Source organism: Pipistrellus kuhlii, unplaced genomic scaffold (assembly GCF_014108245.1).
Source record: "Pipistrellus kuhlii isolate mPipKuh1 unplaced genomic scaffold, mPipKuh1.p scaffold_m20_p_14, whole genome shotgun sequence".
Taxonomy (NCBI): domain Eukaryota; kingdom Metazoa; phylum Chordata; class Mammalia; order Chiroptera; family Vespertilionidae; genus Pipistrellus; species Pipistrellus kuhlii.
This window is the reverse complement of record NW_023425449.1, coordinates 46,059,252-46,078,736: the sequence shown is the minus strand read 5'-3', so window position 1 is coordinate 46,078,736 and position 19,485 is coordinate 46,059,252. Positions and strand designations below refer to the sequence as shown.

The following is a 19,485-nucleotide window of genomic DNA, read 5'->3' as shown; positions in this document are numbered from 1 at the left end:
GCCCAAAGCTGCAGAATCCGTAAGTTCCACTGACTCTGTGGGCCAGAACAATTGGTAGGGGTTTTCTTGTTACTTTCTGGAGGACAAACATGCCCACCACAGCCTTCAATACACTGGGGGTTCTTGTGAATCCAACCGGATTGAGGTTCCGGCCAGGCCACCGAGCCTAAGGGTGACGTCGTCACAGCACCCTACGAGGACACCGCCAGGAGGCCGTCCGCACCGCACCGGGACAACTACAGAGAGCGAAGGAGCCCCTCCGCACCAGCTCCAGCGAGCGGGGAGGCGCCACGCAGCACGGCCTGGCCCGCCAGTCCCCGGCTCCCGCCAGCACATTCCGTCCCCGCCGGACCCCAGCCCCGCCCCGCCCCGCCCCGCCCCGCCCCGCCCCGCCCCGCCTGCACCGCGCAAGCCCCGCCCCAGCCTCAGCCACGCCCCGCCTCCACCGCGCAAGGCCTGCCCCAGCCTCAGCCACGCCCCACCTCCACCGCGCAAGCCCCGCCCCCGCCCCGCCCCTCCTCCACCGCGCAAACCCCAGCCTCAGCCACGCCCCGCCTCCACCGCGCAAGCCACGCCCCAGCCTCAGCCACGCCCTGCCTCCACCGCGCAAGCCCCGCCCCCAGCCGCAGCCTCGCCCCAGCCGCAGCCACGCCCCCAGCCGCAGCCACGCCCCGCCTCCACCGCGCAGCCCCGCCCCAGCCGCAGCCACGCCCCCAGCCGCAGCCACGCCCCGCCTCCACCGCGCAAGCCCCGCCCCGGTCTCAGACACTCCTTGCCCGCTCAGAGTCTCAGACACGCCCCCTAGCCCCGCCCCCGGTCTCAGACACGCCCCCGGCCCTGCTGGGGTCTCAGACACCCCCTGACCCCCGTCCCAGTCTCAGTGACTCCCCGACCTTGACCCCGGTCCCAGCCACGCCCCCGACTCCGGCCACGCCCGCGCTCACACTCTGCTCCGGGCCGCGTTTCCGGACGCTTCCTGCTCCGGCCATGGCGCTGCTGGGTCGGGTGTCCTTCGCTCGAGGTCGCGGTCCGCGGCGGGTAAGGCGGCGCTGGCGGGCCGGCTCGGGGTCCCCGCGAGCACCCTGCTCTGCCTGCCTCGGGGCGGCGTCGGGGGCGGGGCGGGACGGGGCTCCTGGCGCGGAGTAGGGGCCGCCGCGGTCTCGGGGTCGTCCGGTCCCGGGCGCGTGCCCGCTGGGACAGGGACCCTGCGCGCGGCGGCCCTTCCCGCAGGGAAGCGGACGGTGCTGTCCGTGCGGCCAGACATGGTGCAGCCCGACGAGGGTGGCTCAGTGACAGCCTCCGCCGGTGCGCTGAAGGGACCGAGGTTCGATTCCGGTCAAGGACATACGGTTGCGGGTTTGATCCCCAGTGGGGGACGTGCAAGAGGCAGCCAATCAATGATTCTCTCTCATCATTGAAGTTTCTCTCTTTCCCTCTCCCTTCCTTTCTGAAATCTATCTATATATAACAAAAACAATTAAAAAACATCAATACTAACAAATTCACATAAAAAGAGAAACAAAGGTCAGCACCCCGCTGTCCGACGCGGTGCTGGGCGGCGCGCACCGTGCATCCAGACCTCGGCCTGCAGAGAGCGTGGGAGGGGCTGCAGGGACGGAGGGATGGGACGAGATAGGAGAATGTCCCACAGCCCCTTCCCCAACTAAACAAAACCCTAAGACTCAACTGAACCCGAGGCAGATCTCCTCAGCCAGGGCACAGACAGCTGGCCAGCCGCTGGCAGAGCGGCGCCCGGCGGTCTTTCTGACAAAGGACCAGTCCAAGGAGAACACCACGAGACGGTCTGATGAGTCTCCCAAGTGGCACGACTTTCTTTTGAAAAGATCTGTTCCGGGCGGTGCTTTGCTGATACCGGTTCCCCTTCCTGGGAGGATTAGGTTATAGGTTATATCAAAGGTTTCTTCTCACAGACTTTCTCATTTCAATCCTACAACAGCCCTCTGGTGGGACAGTCTCCAACACCAGCAGCTGGGATTGTGGTAAATAAGCTCACACACTCCTGACACCATTTGCCAGTAAGACTGAGAGGGCAAAAATTAACTCTTTAAAAATTAATTGTAATCTGACAATTCTGAAATTCCTGAGATCGGGGGTTTGGAGACAAGAAGCCCTGTTGTGATGGGTGGTGGGTCCCTCCGTTTGAATTCCTAGGGAAGACAAGTCTACACATCAGTGAAGCTGGAACTGCGTGTGTGTGCAAATACAGTTTGAAACTCCTTATTTGAATACTTTTGTTACCAAGAACCAAGAGAAATATTCTTTGTTACACATTCTATTTAAGAAGTGCGGTGTTGTGTTGTCCTAGCCCGTTTGGCTCAGTGGATAGAGTGTCAGCCTGTGGACTAAAGGATCCCAGTCAAGGGCATGTACAGGGGTCGCAGGCTCCTCCCCGGCCCAGGCCCAGGCCCAGACCTTGGTCTGGGTGCCTGCAGGAGGCAAGCAATTGATGTGTTTCTCTCACATCAATATTTCTGTCTTTTCATTCTCTCTAATAATCAATGGGAAAATATCCTTGGGTGAGAGAATGCATACAGTGCCCCCAGCTGTGACCCCATCAATGTGGCGAGGCATGAGGAGAATGCATGCATGCACAGACAGTGCCCCCAGCTGTGACCCCATCAATGTGGCGAGGCATGAGGAGAATGCATGCATGCACAGACAGTGCCCCCAGCTGTGACCCCATCAATGTGGCGAGGCATGAGGAGAATGCATGCATGCACAGACAGTGCCCCCAGCTGTGACCCCATCAATGTGGCGAGGCATGAGGAGAATGCATGCATGCGCAGACAGTGCCCCCAGCTGTGACCCCATCAATGTGGCGAGGCATGAGGAGAATGCATGCATGCACAGACAGTGCCCCCAGCTGTGACCCCATCAATGTGGCGAGGCATGAGGAGAATGCATGCATGCACAGACAGTGCCCCCAGCTGTGACCCCATCAATGTGGCGAGGCATGAGGAGAATGCATGCATGCGCAGACAGTGCCCCCAGCTGTGACCCCATCAATGTGGCGAGGCATGAGGAGAATGCATGCATGCGCAGACAGTGCCCCCAGCTGTGACCCCATCAATGTGGCGAGGCATGAGGAGAATGCATGCATGCGCAGACAGTGCCCCCAGCTGTGACCCCATCAATGTGGCGAGGCATGAGGAGAATGCATGCATGCACAGACAGTGCCCCCAGCTGTGACCCCATCAATGTGGCGAGGCATGAGGAGAATGCATGCATGCACAGACAGTGCCCCCAGCTGTGACCCATCAATGTGGCGAGGCATGAGGAGAATGCATGCATGCACAGACAGTGCCCCCAGCCGCTGGAGAGTTGGTTGGAGTAGCTCCTGGAGGCGTCCTGTGTGCATGGACGATGCGTTGCTTTGAGGAGGCAAAGATAGGCATTTCCCCAAAGTCATCCTTTGAGAAATAAGCTGTTCAGTCTCTTCCAAGCTGACATTTTTATGTGACATTTAAGGCCAAGTTCACTTATGGGAATTTCAGTTGGGATAAATTTGATCTGAAAAATATTTACTTTGACCTAAATCAACAGGTAGTTGGAAACTTAAAAAATGGATATGGTAATATTCCATTGTTTATAAACATAGCTCACACTTAATTGTGGAATACACTTCAAATAGGTCACCCATCCTTCTCATCATGCTGATTCTAGGCCAGTTTTCTTTTTAAAAAAATATATTTTATTGATTTTTTACAGAGAGGAAGGGAGAGCAATAGAGTTACAAACATTGATGAGAGAGAAATATCAATCAGCTGCCTCCTGCACACTCCCCACTGGGGATGTGCCCGCATCCAAGGTTCATGTCCTTGACCGGAATTGAACCTGGGACCCTACTGTCCGAAAACCGACGCTCTATCCACTGAGCCAAACCAGCTAGGGCTAGGCCAGTTTTCTTGCTACAATGTTGTTTTCTTCTCCCTTTCCTCTTGTGTACTTGCATATGTGATTTGATTTTTTTAAACTTGTTGTTTTGTTTGTTAATCCTCACCCAAGGATATAATTACATTGATTTTTAGAGAGAGTGGAAAGGAGAGGGAGACACAGAGAGAAACATCAATGTGAGAGAAACACATTGGTTGGTTGCCTCCTGCACTCACCCCGACAGGGCCTGCAATCAAGGTACTGTAAGTGCCCTTGACCAGAATTGAACCTGGGATCCTTCAATCCGGGACCAATGTTCTATCCACTGAGCCAAACCAGATAGGGCAGATTTTTTTTTAACTTAGCAAAAAATAGTTTTATTGATTTTTATAGGGAGGGAAACAACAACCTGCTGCCTCCTGCACGCCCCCAGGGGGGATCGAGCTGGCAACCCCATGTCCCCCGGGGGAAGTAGAACCAGTGCCCTTTCCGTGCCTGGGGTGATGCCCAACCACTGAGCCACGCCCACTGGCCAGGGCTTGTTGCTTTTAAATGAAAAATGTATTAACAGCGAGCATTTGTCAGTACAAAAGTGTAAGCTCTCACCGGGAGGTTCCTGCCAGGAGCCCCAGTGGGCTGTCCTCCCGGTAGCAGAGTCCAATGCAGAGCCTTCCCCGGTGTAGGGAGGGCATCCTTGGACCCATCTTTATTTTATTTTATTTTATTTTATTTTATTTATTTTATTTAATTTTATTTTCGACCCATTTTTAAAGAGGCACCAGTTTTAAAGTGTCAGCAGAGTTTCTTACGCTTTTGGATGTGAGGCTGCCTCCGCTGGGTGAGAAAGAACGGGAGTTGGTGAAAAGAAAGGAGGAGCCCAGGCCAGAGGGGGTGTGCTTGGCGAGGGTCAGGGTGCTGAGGGGCTGGTGTCTGGTGGTTCTTCCAGCAACTTCTGTGCATATATAACATGTGTATGAAGTGTATGAAGAGACCTCATTTAAAAACCATACCAATGAAGCATGTTCCTTAACAGAATTTCCTTAGGAGGTAATTGTTGAGTGGTTGGATAAACAGCATATAAATAACAATGTTTACATTAGCATGTGAGTTCTGGCTTTTACTAGAGCCCTGAGTGAGTCATTATGTTCCCTATGGAAATGCAGGTTTGTTTTCTAGTATTTTCTGTTACAAGCGATGCTTTAATGAATATGTTGGACTACTTTGAGCCCTTTGCATATCTGAGTCCCAAAAAATAAAAACAGCAACGAATTTTAGAATAAGGGTGTCAACTTTTCAAAGAGCCCACTGAGACTGGGATAGAAATGGGACCCGTGGACACAACTCTTTCACGCTTTGATTAAATGTATTAGTATTTTGATCTTTTTGATGTGATTTTTAAATATAGCTATTTTAATTTTATTTTCATCTTAATGGATATCTGTGTAAGATTGGAGTCGCTCAGGGAATTAGGTGGATGCAGTGAGCAAGAGGGGGGTTTATTAGAGGGAATGGGGGATAGAGCCACACCGGAAGGTTGGGCCTCCGCTGTTCTCGGGGTTGAGTTTTATGCGCTGAAACCACCAGGGGCGGAGGCTGAGGGATGTAGCGTTTTATTCTGATTGGATGGAGTTCTTTGTCCTTCAGCGCGATTGGTGCTGGCGGAGGCTGTCCACCTCAGTGCGCTGCCTCCTGCTCAGTCCAATGGGCCGGCAGCCTGTTCCAGGAGCTGAGGCTGGCCCGGTCTGCTCGGGACTGTTGGTCCGCTTGAGCAATGTCCTCTCCTGGCTCTCACTTTGATCACGGCTTCTTCCTGCCCCCAAATGAGTGAGGACATCTATAAGAAAAATCCCCAGTTGTGGAGTTGCTGGTTTGAAGGGTATTTATCGTTACATTTTGATAAATGTTGCCAATTGGCCTCTGGAGAAATTGTCCCAATTTATATCAACAGGTTATAAGAGTGACTTTAATAAACTGTTTCTTGTATCATGTATTATAAAATCTTGAACCTCAATAATCTGGCAAGAGAAAAAGGTATCTTCCAATGTTTAAATTCGAGTGTTTAGCTGTGTGTTTGTATTTGTTTTCTTTGTGTAGATTAGCTTTTAAAGCTCTTTGCCTAGTGCCGTGGTCGGCAAACTGAGGCTCTTTGGCCTCTTGAGCGTGGCTCTTCCACAAAATACCACGGCCTGGGCGGGTCTATTTTGAAGAAGTGGCGTTAGAAGAATTTAAGTTGAAAAAAATTGGCTCTCAAAAGAAATTTCAATATTTGTTTCTGTTGACTAATGAGTTTGCAGACCACTGGCCTAGTGTTTCTATATGCAAATGACTTCTTAATACTCATATCAATAGACTGGATTTTTTCCTTAGATGTAAACTAATTTCAAGATGCCATTGTTCAAAATCAATGGCAACCACTACTTTAACAACTTGTTGAAACAAGTTGGCTCTGTACGGCACGGCTGCGAGCACCTCAGCGCCGGGAGCTCACTTGTCTGCTCCCCCAGCGCCGGTGGCTGGGAGCCTGGCCATCCGTGTCACAGGCAAACAAACAAGCATGTGCTGGAGGGGCCCCCCTTGGTGCCGGAGGCCGTCCCCGAGGGCCTCCAGCGCCTGCCTTGCCGCGGCAGAGCCCAGCGTGGAAGCCTTCCCGGTGCGGAGAGGTCATCCGACCCATTTTTATTTTATTTTATTTTATTCTCCACCCTTTTAAAGAGGCACCAGTTCTAAAGTGTCAGCAGGTTTGCTGACACTTTGCCTGGTTTTGAGGCTGCCTCCGCCGGGTGAGCAGGAACGGGAGTGGATGAGGCTGAAAAGAAAGGAGGAGCCCAGGCGAAGGGGACCGTGCTTGGCGAGGGTCTGGTGCTGAGGGGCTGGGGACACAGATTACTCCCCACCTGGCCTGCTGGAGAGGGACTGAGGCCACCTTGCCCAACAGCTTGAATGTCATGCTAATGAGTTGAAATTCTTAAAATATAATTTTATTGATTTTTAGAGAAAGGGAGGGAGAGAGAGAAACATGGATGTGAGAGTGAAACATCTATTGACTGCCTCCTGCACATCCCCTATTAGGGATTTACCCCACAACCCGGGCATGTATCTGACCAGGAATCCAACTGCAGCCTTCTCATGCATGGACAATGCCCAACCCACTGAGCCACACAGGCCAGGGCTAATTTGGGTATCTTTTATTCTGTTGAGCTTGATGTTTTTGAGGAATGGGATGTTAATGTGGAGGCCCAGGCAATCTATACTAATAAAAGCCTAAGTGGCCCTCGTGCGCAACATCATCACAAGATGGCTGCCACAAGATGGCCCAGTGCACAGCGGAGGTGGAGGCGGCTGCTCCATGTGGTGAGGCCTGGGGTCCTGTGGCTCTGTGGCTCGGAGGAGGCAGGTCCCGGTGGAGGAGGCAGGGGACGCCAGTTGTGGGCCATCAGGCCAGCAGGGGAGGGCAGTTGGGGACTAATGGGCCAACAGAAGAGGACAGTTGGGGGCGATCAGGCTGGCAAGGGAGGGCAATTGTAGACCATCAAGCCAGCAGGGGAGAGCAGTTTTGGACGATCAGGCCAGCAGGGGAGGGCAGTTTTGGGCAATCAGGCCAGCAGGGGAGGGCAGTTGGGGTAATCTGGTCAGCAAGGGAGGAGTTAGGTGTCAATCAGGTTGGCAGGGGAGTGGTTAGGGGGCGATCAGGCTGGCAGGCAGGGGAGCGGTTAGGAGCCAGCGGTCCCAGATTGTGAGAGGGATGTCCAACTGCTAGTTTAAGCCCCATCCCTGTAAGGAGCGGGTCTAAGATGTCAGACAGTATACCCTGAGAGCTTCTGGATTGTGAGAGGGCACAGGCCGGGCTGAGGGACCCCCTGAGTGCACGAATTTTGTGCACTGGGCCTCTAGTAGTAAAATAACAATGATGAGGAAATAGCTAAGCCAAGCATTATTTAAATATTCACTTAGATCCACAACTTTAATACAAGGGTCTATGATTACGTGGTTTTTACAGATTTGAAACTGGGTTTTCTTACTAATGTACCCAAAACATTAAACAGTGATGTTTACAGAAATGTTTTTACATGAAACTTCAGAAACTTTTTTATGGTGTGAAATTACACCGTGCTTCCCCTTCTTTCCCGTATGGTTTCTTGGGTTCTGCTTAGACAAGGAGTCACCTCACCTGTCTCAGGTCTCGAAGGCCTGTCCTGCAGAGGCCCCAGGCCAGGGCTCTCTGCGGGGAGGGGCTCTCGGGGGCATGGGCTCAGCCAGGTTTAGGTAGATTTCACTGTCGGGGCAGCTGAGTTTTATCTGGATTTTCCCAGTATTGAAATAAATATTGGCTTAAATTTTTAAAAACACAGCAGGCCTAAGAAAAGACATGTTGTCGAGAATCACCAATGTACCACTATTATAGTGTTTATTCTAGACATTTCAGACAAGCCAAATGCTTAGAGAATTTAGGAATAAATTCCATTGGTCTCAGCCTTCATCCTGTAGGGCTCAGACTGCAGGATGCTCAGAATTGCACTCTGGGGCATGGAGCAGGGCTGCTCTCCCAGGGGCTGTGACAGAAGGCGGGAAGGAGGGTACGGTCTACAGGATGCAGGTGAGAGATGAATGTGGGCGAGGAGGCAGGTGATGGCTAACATTTTTTTTTTTTTTTTGAGATTTCAGAACTTTTAAAATATAAATTTGTATTGCCAAAATTGGAAGACTTGGGTTAAGAATTTTATAGATTTAAAGATCAATCTTGATAGGAAAGGTGTTCTTTTCATTCTGAAAAACAAGTTATATCCAGAAAAACCACAGTGAGATTTGAAAATCTGTAAAAGACTACTTTGTTTTCACTTCTTATGACTCGGTGAAAATAGCCAGCATGCTGTTTCAGTTTGTTCAGGGTCCCTCTCCATAGGAAGAGGAGATTGGATACAAGGTCCAGTGAGGTCTGTTCATTTCTTTGGATCTTAATGTTGAAATCAACTTCCTTTTAGGCAAACAGATGGCTTGAATTTACTGCTCAGAGCAAGTATGCTGAGGATGGTCAGAGGTGATGTGGACTAAAGTAACCTGTCAGTTTCCGCACTTTTCACGGTGAGGAAAGGGCCTCAGGATCAATATTGATCAGATCAGATCAGACACTGTGGGTGAGATGGTGCTGACTTTTAATCTGTTACATTATAGACACTTGTTAGGATTTATTATTTTTTAAATATTTTTATTGATTTCAGGAAGGGAGAGGGAAAGAGAAATAGAAACATTAATGACAAGAGAGAATCATTGATTGGCTGCCTCCTGCACATGTCCAGGCATGTGCCCTGACTGGGAATTGAAATGTGACCTCCGGGTTCATAGGTCACTATGCCAGCAAGGCAAGAATTATTTTTATCAAATGTGATTATTTTAACCTTCGTTTTTTAAATAAATTTTTATTGTTTAGATTATTACAGGTGTTCCTCTTTTTTTTTTCTCCATAGCTCCCCTCCACCTGATTCCCAACCCCACCCCATTTCCGCCACTGTCTTCATCCATAGATGTAAGATTTTTGTCCATTCTCTTCCCGAGCCCCTCACACTCCCTTCCCCCGAGAATTGTCAGTCCACTCCCTTTATATGTCCCTGATTCTATTATATTCACCAGTCCATTCTGTTCTTCAGATTTTTTATTCACTTGATTTTTAGATTCACTTGTTGGTAGGTATGTATTTGATGTCATTTTGTTGTTCATAATTTTTTATCTTTTCCTTTTCCTTTTTCTTCCTCTTCTTAAAGAATACTCTTCAGCATTTTATGTAATCCTTGTTTGGTGGTGATGAACTCCTTTAGCTTTTTCTTGTCTGTGAAGCCCTTTATCTGACCTTCAATTCTGAATGATAGCTTTGCTGGATAGAGTAATCTTGGTTGTAGGTTCTTGATATTCATCACTTTGAATATTTCTTGCCACTCCCTTCTGGCCTGCATAGTTTCTGTTGAAAAATCAGCTGACAGTCGTATGGGTACTCCCTTGTAGGTAACTAACTGTTTTTCTTTTGCTGCTTTTAAGATTCTCTCTTTGTCTTTTGCTTTTGGCATTTTAATTATGATGTGTCTTGGTGTGGTTCTCTTTGGGATTCCTTTTGTTCAGGGTTCTGTGTGCTTCCTGGACTTGTAAGTCTATTTCTTTCACCAAGTGGGGGAAGTTTTCTGTCATTATTTCTTCAAATAGGTTTTCAATATCTTGCTTTCTCTCTTCTTCTGGCACCCCCATAATTTGGATGTTGGTATGCTTAAAATTGTCCCAGAGGCTCCTTACACTATCTTTGTATTTTTGGATTCTTTTTTCTTTTCCAGTTGGGTGTTTTTTATTTCCTCATATTTCAGATCTTTGGTTTGATTCTTGGGGTACATTTATCTACAGTTGAGTTTCTGTATATTCTTTATTTCAGACAGTGTATAGTTAATTTCTGCCTTTTTTTTTTTTTTTTTTTTTTTTTGCATTCTCATTAAGGTCATTGAAGGTCTCACTAAGCTCCTCAGAAGTCTCATCAAGTTTCTCAGCGGTTTTTAGAAGATTCTTGAGTAACCTTATAATGTGGTTTTGAACTCTATGTCATCCAGTAGTTTGCTTTCCTCCATTTCTTTCATTCGTGACATGTTTCTTTGCCTCCGCAATTTGGTTGCTTCCCTGTGTTCACGGAGTGGCTTTGTGTGGTAGGTGACCCATAAGGGCCAGTAGCCCAGCCTCCCCAATCACCTGAGGTGGACACTCTTAGTACAGCCTTTTCTGGGCTGAGTGTAAAGTCTTGGTGTAGTTAAACCTTGATTGCTGTTGGTACACTGGGAGGAATTAACCTCCAGGCCAATTGGCTGTGAGGACCCACTGTGGAAGAACTGCTGTGCTGGAGACACGCTTATGGTGCAGGCCTTGTTTCAGTGGGGCTTTGGTACTCACTGAGTCCACCTCCCAAATGTGTCATTTATGGATGTGAGGAGTTGAAATCTGGTGTCTCACACTGACTACTAGGTACACTGGCTTCTGGATCTCCAATGGGGTGCAGGTCAGCTACTGTCTGAGGCCACCCTGCAGGAGCTACAGCGAGAACCACAGTTTTCTCCTCTTTGCTTGGGATTTGGAAGTTTTGGGTTGCAAGTTTGTTAGGTTAAGCTGTGATAGAGCAGGCCATTCATATGCAAAAGCCACTGCTTGGAGCTTGGGTAGGTTTGTAGGTTGTTCAGGGCGGGGTCTCAGGGCATCACTAGGGTTGGGCATGGCAAACAGCTATCACTATCAGTCAGCTGTCTCTGCATCTGACCGAGTCCGTGTCCCGTGCCCCAGGACAGTAATCAATTATTCCTGCATGCAGCTGTGCAAGCAAGCCACCCTCACTTTCCAACCCGATGGCAGACAGTCCAGCTTCTCCTATAGGAGTTTGGGTCCCCCACGTCTCCCCAGAAACTGGATTTCAGAGTAATTGGGAGCTTGTCTCCCTTCGGGTTGAAAAAAGCAATGCCCCACTGCCAACCTGGATTGCGTGCCTCCGTACCTCAGCTTTTCCGTGTTTATGACTGAATGCTCCTTTTTCTTTCCTTCTAGTTGTAAACTCCCACTCAGCCCACTTGCCCATGGTTCTGTGTGGTAGACGTTTTGTTTTTAAGTTGTAGTTTTGAAATTGTTTGAGGCAGCAGTTTAGGTGTTTTCCTATGCTGCCATCTTGGATCCTCCTCCATTATTTTTAACTTTATAGCTTTTAACCTTCACATTAGGAAATTGAGAAATCTTTTCAAATAAATAAAAAAAGAAAGTTTGTATGCAAATATTTTGTTTAATTTATCTGTCATACAGCACCACATCAAATTCCCCCTACAAATCAACACTACGTAAGTAGAGCCTGTGGGAAATGAGAACCCATTTTTTCATTATCACTTGGTAATGACACACTCACCAGCCTACTTGTGGAAATTTCCCGATGCATCATCCTAATGGAATAGCTCTGAGGCTGTGGCAGCCTCCGTCCCCCTGCCACTTAGGTGGAGAAGGGTTACTGTGGGCTGCATGGGTTTCATGCTTTGACAAAACAATACAAAAAGAAAACGCTTTGTCTACATGAAGCCAAAGGAAATAAACCAGATTTGCAAATGTATCTTCACCAATTATTTTATACTCCTCAAATTTTGTCTTAGTAATTTTTTCCCTGGTAATAAAATCAAATTATACTTATGGGGACTATCACACGCCTTTGGCGTGATTACCGAGCTCATTAGGAGCTCAGTGCAGAGAGAGGTGGTTCAGAGGCATTGCATACGCCCATATTGGAATCTTACTTCTGCATCTGGGCCCTTCCTGTGCAATGGGATAAAGTACTGCCTGCTCCATGGGGCAGGGAAGGCTGGTCAGTTTGAATCTAATCTGACACATGGGAAGCACCTAATGAGTGTTGCCTCTTTATTGTTTATTTCCTCAACACTTAAAGTTTGTTTTTATAATTAAACTAGAGACCCAGTGCATGAATTTGTGCACAGGTGGGGTCCCCAGGCCTGGCTGGAGATCAGGGTCGGTCAGGGCCGGGCCAATTGGGGTCTGCCAGCCAGGGGGAGGGACGGGGCACAGGAGGTTGGCTGCCGCCAGCTCCAAGGAGGGAGCCAGTCCTCGACCCCCCTGGGAAAGGGGCTGTGTCTGCTGCCACCCAACACCGGTTCCCTGACCCAGCCGGGGGCCTGAAGGACCCTGCAGGGCTGGGAGGGGAGGCGCCGGTCACTGGGCCTGGCATGGAAAAAACAGACTACATTGAGTGTTTGCCCCCTGGTGGTCAGTGTGCCATCATAGAGACTGGTCGACCGGTCTTTTTTTTTTTTGTAATGGTCATTGAGGCTTTTATTTATAGATGTGAGCAGATAGAAGTGTTTTCCCCAGGTGATGTGAGGTGTAAGCTATAAACTATAAGAGAGGGCAATGCAGATATTTTTTAGTTCAAAATGGTTTCATGTCCCCCCCCCCCCCCATTTTTAATATAGCAGAGCCCTGTCCAGTGTGACTTGGTTAGAGCACCGTCCCATGCTCCAAAACACACCCAGTTCAATTCCCAGTCAGAGCGCATGCCCAGGTTACAGGCTGGATCACCAGTGGGGGTACCTAGGAGGCAGCCAATCGATGTTTCTCTCTCATCAATTTTTCTATTTCTCTCTCTTTCTCTCTAAAGTCAATAAAAGCATATTTTAAAAAAGAAGATAAAATGAATATAACAGAAATAGTTTATCTAGATTTATTCATCCAGAAGGCTACATAGGAAGAGGTATTTGACTTAACAAACCTTAGAAAGAACTTTTTATGATTGTGTTCAGTGACTCAAAGGCAGTATGTGATTTTTATCCAAAGCATTTTTGTTCAAAGGCATATATGCTTTGTGTTAGCTTTTTAAAGTTATATTTAAGTAAAACACCTGCCGACAATAAAGCTAGTATTTATAGAGTGCTTAGTGTGTGTTAAACAGTGTTGTAGGCATTTTACTTATACCAACTCATGAACTCCTCACGAGCACCTGTGGGGCCAGGTTCTGTCATTGTCTCCATTTGTACAGGAAGCTGAGGCGCAAAGAAGTTACTAACTTCTGACGGCTGTTCTCCTGGGGAGAGAGGCCTGCACTACGCCGTCTCACTGCAGAGCCTGTGCTTTTAACCAGGCTCTATGTCCCTAAACATTCCGATAGGAAGGAGTAAAAGTTGGTTAAATACAATGCCAAATTTGTATTGAAAACAGCGTAGTCTGTTTTTTCAACTCCTCAGGGAGTTGTCTTAATCCAAGAATTTGAATAATATTAGAGAGTTAGTGTTTTGAAGTTCACCTCTTGTGCAAATTTCATTTCGTTCTTTTCCTCTTTTAGTTTTTCAGTTATGGAACGGACATATTATATCAAAGCAGCGACGCTTTTCAGTCTAAATTCTTCCCACCCCTCCAAAAAGCGATGCTGCCACCTGACAGCTTTCGGGGGAAGGTGGCCTTCATCACCGGGGGAGGCACCGGCCTTGGCCGCGGGATGACCACGCTCCTGTCCAGCCTTGGGGCTCGCTGTGTGATCGCCAGCAGGTGAGTTGCCGGGGGTGCCAGCCGCCGGTGCTGAGCTCCAGAGGGGAACTCTGCAGAGCGGCTGGTTTGCCTCTTACCTTCCGTGACGTCTGCCAGGCCAGTCAGTCTCCTGGGAGCCTGGGAGCGCTGGCAGCACTGATGGCTCCTGGAGCAGCTTTCAGTGCATTTCCCAGCCGGTGACGGAGCTGTTTTTGTCTACGGAGGTGCAGCTGAAAATACCACGTTGAGCCGCTTTGCTCTCCGTGGGGTGATGTAGTTATTGCTTCAGAGGCAGCTGTGTGCGCGGATGAGGGTATAATCCTTCGCGTCCTATCGGGGGCAGTGTCTCACACACGTGTGGTTGTGATGATGGTGGGGAGGGGGAGGCCACGTGGAAAGAGTCTCAGAGGTCTTCCCTGGGAACTGCAAGTCTAGAGCGAGGGGCGGCGCCTCCCGTCTCCCACTGAGAACAGTGCAGACAGTGGGAGGGTCTCTCAGTGTGATTACCGCCACCAAAGGAATCGCCTTTGATGAATGCAAATTGGCCAGACTATTTCTGTTTTTGTCTATGCTGCAATATTTTTAAGTGTGGAAACCCCTTTTTTGTAACACCACATAATCTGCCGGAGCTAATCAGCAGATCCTGAGTGACGGATGAATGATGATCATTTCTGTGACAGAGAGGGAGGGCTAAGGGACTGCTTGGCTAGAGGAACCAGACAGCCCACTCGCCTGCCTCCTTAGGCTTTTATTGTAGCAACAGCGTGAACTAAAATTAACCATGGGGTACCATCAGCAGGTAAGTATCCCTGAGAAGACACACGCCTGCAGTGTATTTAAGCAGGGGCGGCTGAAGACCAAGCGGACAGACTCCAGTGGACACATGGGGCTCAGACATTTAGAAAGTCAAGGCAGGGGCAGCCGCTTCCAGCAAGGACTCTTCAGAGGCCCTGACCTTTCAGAGAATCCTCCTTACAGACTTTCCAACCAAGCCACAAAAATCCACACTCATGATGACTTTTCATCTTTCTTTCTAGAGTAGGGGGCCTGAATGCACACAGTGCACTTACCAGCATCAGTGTGGTCTGAAATCTGCTATCACAGGTGGACCGCAGACTCTCGTGCAGAGGGTAGTGTAAGCTTACATCATCACGGATGTGTTTTCCTTCTAAAGCAGCCTTGGGAACAGATATAAATTATTGCAATTAAGAAAAAAATTTAAACCTATGAGTAGATATAAAATATCTCATTTAAATGAAATCCAATACAGTAGTATGTAAATTTTCTTGAATCAAACTTTTAGAAAAATGCATTCATTCAAACTGATTTATTTGTAGCTTTTGTATATTCTCAAAAATGCATCCCTTTAAGCTACAGACTCTCTTTTCATGGGAGTAAGAAGAAAAAGTAGATGCCGGCATTTCAGAGCTCATGCACAGGACGCGGTGTGTCTGTTTTCAGGAAGACGGATGTTTTGAGAGCCACCGCAGAGGCTATTTCTTCCCAGACTGGAAATGAGGTACATGCTCTCAGACTCGGGAGAGTCCGTGACGACCGGCACGCGGTCTTCTTCCGGACCAGAGCCAGCGGCTCCTCTGGTTCCTCTGCAGGTGCGGGCGGTGCAGTGTGATGTGCGGGACCCTGACATGGTCCGCAGTGCGGTGTCGGAGCTGATCAGCGTGGCGGGCCTTCCTGACGTGAGTGGTGGTGATGCGCCCACGGGTGCGGGGGTCCCCGTGGGTGCGGGGGTCCCGTGGGTGCGGGGGTCCCGTGTGTGTGGGGTCCCCTATGAGTACGGGGGTCCCGTGGGTGTGTAGGTCCCGTGGGTGTGGGGGTCCCGTGGGTGCGGGGGTCCCGTGGGTGTGGGGTCCCCTATGGGTACGGGGGTCCCGTGGGTGTGTAGGTCCCGTGGGTGTGGGAGTCCTGTGGGTGTGGGGGGTCCCCGTGTGTGTGGGAGTCCCGTGGGTGTGTAGGTCCCGTGGGTGTGGGAGTCCTGTGGGTGTGGGAGTTCTGTGGGTGTGGGAGTTCTGTGGGTGTGGGGGTCCCCGTGGGTGCGGGGGTCCCGTGGGTGTGGGGGTCCCATGGGTGTGGGAGTCCTGTGGGTGTGGGGAGTCCCGTGGGTTTGGGGGGTCCCCGTGGGTGTGGGAGTCCCGTGGGTTTGGGGGGTCCCCGTGGGTGTGGGAGTCCCGTGGGTGTGGGGGGTCCCCGTGGGTGTGGGGAGTCCCGTGGGTGCAGGGGTCCCATGGGTGTGTGGGTCCCGTGGGTGCGGGGGTCCCCGTGGGTGCGGGGGTCCCGTGGGTGCGGGGGTCCCGTGGGTGTGTAGGTCCCATGGGTGTGGGAGTCCCGTGGGTGTGGCGGGTCCCCGTGGGTGTGGGAGTCCCGTGGGTGTGGGGGTCTCGTGGGTGTGGGGGTCCCGTGGGTGTGGGGGTCTCGTGGGTGTGGGGGTCTCGTGGGTGTGGGGGTCCCGTGGGTGTGGGGGTCTCGTGGGTGTGGGGGTCTCGTGGGTGTGGGGGTCTCGTGGGTGCGGGGGTCCCGTGTGTGTGGGGTCCCCTATGGGTACGGGGGTCCCGTGGGTGTGGGGAGTCCCGTGGGTGTGGGGGTCCCGTGGGTGTGGGAGTCCTGTGGGTGTGGGGGTCCCGTGGGTGTGGGAGTCCCGTGGGTGTGGGGGTCCCGTGGGTGTGGGAGTCCCGTGGGTGTGGGGAGTCCCGTGGGTGTATGGGTCCCATGGGTGTGGGAGTCCAGTGGGTGTGGGAGTCCCGTGGGTGTGGGGGTCTCGTGGGTGTGGGGGTCCCGTGGGTGTGGGGGTCTCGTGGGTGTGGGGGTCCCGTGGGTGTGGGGGTCTCGTGGGTGTGGGGGTCCCGTGGGTGTGGGGGTCTCGTGGGTGTATGGGTCCCGTGGGTGTGGGGGTCCCGTGGGTGTGGGGGTCTCGTGGGTGTGGGGGTCCCGTGGGTGTGGGGGTCTCGTGGGTGTATGGGTCCCGTGGGTGTATGGGTCCCGTGGGTGTGGGGGTCCCGTGGGTGTGGGGGTCCCGTGGGTGTGGGGGTCCCGTGGGTGTGGGGGTCCCGTGGGTGTGGGAGTCCTGTGGGTGTGGGGGTCCCCGTGGGTGTGGGAGTCCCGTGGGTGTGGGGGTCCCGTGGGTGTGGGAGTCCCGTGGGTGTGGGGGTCTCGTGGGTGTGGGGAGTCCCGTGGGTGTATGGGTCCCATGGGTGTGGGAGTCCCGTGGGTGTGGGAGTCCCGTGGGTGTGGGGGTCTCGTGGGTGTGGGGGTCCCGTGGGTGTGGGGGTCCCGTGGGTGTGGGGGTCTCGTGGGTGTATGGGTCCCGTGGGTGTATGGGTCCCGTGGGTGTGGGGGTCCCGTGGGTGTGGGGGTCTCGTGGGTGTGGGGGTCCCGTGGGTGTGGGGGTCTCGTGGGTGTGGGGGTCTCGTGGGTGTGGGGGTCCCGTGGGTGTGGGGGTCCCGTGGGTGTGGGGGTCTCGTGGGTGTGGGGGTCTCGTGGGTGTGGGGGTCTCGTGGGTGCGGGGGTCCCGTGTGTGCGGGGGTCCCCTATGGGTACGGGGGTCCCGTGGGTGTGGGGAGTCCCGTGGGTGTGGGGGTCCCATGGGTGTGGGAGTCCCGTGGGTGTGGGGGTCCCCGTGGGTGTGGGAGTCCCGTGGGTGTGGGGGTCCCGTGGGTGTGGGAGTCCCGTGGGTGTGGGGGTCTCGTGGGTGTGGGGAGTCCCGTGGGTGTATGGGTCCCATGGGTGTGGGAGTCCCGTGGGTGTGGGAGTCCCGTGGGTGTGGGGGTCTCGTGGGTGTGGGGGTCCCGTGGGTGTGGGGGTCTCGTGGGTGTGGGGGTCCCGTGGGTGTGGGGGTCTCGTGGGTGTATGGGTCCCGTGGGTGTATGGGTCCCGTGGGTGTGGGGGTCCCGTGGGTGTGGGGGTCCCGTGGGTGTGGGGGTCCCATGGGTGTGGGAGTCCTGTGGGTGTGGGGGTCCCCGTGTGTGTGGGAGTCCCGTGGGTGTGGGGGTCCCGTGGGTGTGGGAGTCCCGTGGGTGTGGGGGTCTCGTGGGTGTATGGGTCCCGTGGGTGTGGCGGGTCCCCGTGGGTGTGGGAGTCCCGTGGGTGTGGGGGTCCCGTGGGTGTATGGGTCCCGTGGGTGTGGGGGTCTCGTGGGTGTGGGGGTCCCGTGGGTGTGGGGGTCCCGTGGGTGTGGGGGTCCCGTGGGTGTGGGGGTCTCGTGGGTGTATGGGTCCCGTGGGTGTATGGGTCCCGTGGGTGTGGGGGTCCCGTGGGTGTGGGGGTCCCGTGGGTGTGGGGGTCCCGTGGGTGTGGGAGTCCTGTGGGTGTGGGGGTCCCCGTGGGTGTGGGAGTCCCGTGGGTGTGGGGGTCCCGTGGGTGTGGGAGTCCTGTGGGTGTGGGGGTCCCCGTGGGTGTGGGGGTCCCGTGGGTGTGGGAGTCCCGTGGGTGTGGGGGTCTCGTGGGTGTGGGGAGTCCCGTGGGTGTATGGGTCCCATGGGTGTGGGAGTCCCGTGGGTGTGGGAGTCCCGTGGGTGTGGGGGTCTCGTGGGTGTGGGGGTCCCGTGGGTGTGGGGGTCTCGTGGGTGTGGGGGTCCCGTGGGTGTGGGGGTCCCGTGGGTGTGGGGGTCCCGTGGGTGTGGGGGTCTCGTGGGTGTGGGGGTCCCGTGGGTGTGGGGAGTCCCGTGGGTGTGGGGGTCCCGTGGGTGTGGGGGTCTCGTGGGTGTGGGGGTCCCGTGGGTGTGGGGAGTCCCGTGGGTGTGGGGGTCCCGTGGGTGTGGGGAGTCCCGTGGGTGTGGGGAGTCCCGTGGGTGTGGGGGTCCCGTGGGTGTGGGGAGTCCCGTGGGTGTGGGGGTCCCGTGGGTGTGGGGGTCTCGTGGGTGTGGGGAGTCCCGTGGGTGTGGGGGTCCCGTGGGTGTGGGGAGTCCCGTGGGTGTGGGGGTCCCGTGGGTGTGGGGGTCTCGTGGGTGTGAGGTCCCCTATGGGTACGGGGGTCCCGTGGGTGTGGGGGTCCCGTGAGTTTGGGGTCCCCATGGGTGCACCGGCCGACCCTGTGATGCTGTGGGCCGTGGCCAGGTTAGAGCCGCGGTGCCCAGTCCTTGGGCACCTGCACAGGCGGTGGCCCCAGAGCAAACCGCACCTCCTGCTGTGATGGGAGGTGACTAACCAGGGCCCTGGCCCAGGCCCAGGCCCGCATGAAGGACTCTTGGCTGCCTAATGACCTGATCGTGTCTGTTGGAGAATAATACAAACAAGGAGCCCACTGGGGCGCAGTTCACGTGGGTGTGGCTCTCAGGCTGGGGGTGTGAGGGGAGGAGACGGGGGAGAGAGGGGAGGCCATCTCCCCGGTCCTGAGGAGGCTCTCACGTTAGAGACGCAGGGGTACAGACTGCAGACCTGGAGCCGGGCAGGGCCTGCTCGGGGTGGGGGCAGTCAGCAGCAGGGCCTGGGGAGTGAAGCTGAAGCTGGAGGTGTTGTAACCGAGACCCCTTGAGACAAACTAGTCACCAGATAGGTGTTCACATCTATTACGTCCTCACCTAGAGGCCTGGTGCACAGATCTGTGCACTGGTGGGT

General features: G+C 53.2%; 1 protein-coding gene across 2 annotated transcripts in view; it reads left to right on the top strand.

The window, feature by feature from the left end:
• The first annotated feature begins 857 nt into the window (after window positions 1–857).
• Window positions 858–19,485, top strand: part of DECR1 (2,4-dienoyl-CoA reductase 1) — a 25,870-nt gene continuing 7,242 nt past the window's right edge. Inside the window, exons 1-5 of one of the 2 annotated variants that reach the window (XM_045581565.1) lie at window positions 858–1,038; window positions 8,366–8,488; window positions 13,736–13,938; window positions 15,379–15,436; window positions 15,528–15,614. In XM_045581565.1, the coding sequence (XP_045437521.1) occupies window positions 988–1,038; window positions 8,366–8,488; window positions 13,736–13,938; window positions 15,379–15,436; window positions 15,528–15,614 (522 nt within the window). In that variant the 5' untranslated portion in view covers window positions 858–987. The remainder of the gene's footprint in view (window positions 1,039–8,365; window positions 8,489–13,735; window positions 13,939–15,378; window positions 15,437–15,527; window positions 15,615–19,485) is intronic. The other variant, XM_036437332.2, reaches the window with a different exon arrangement.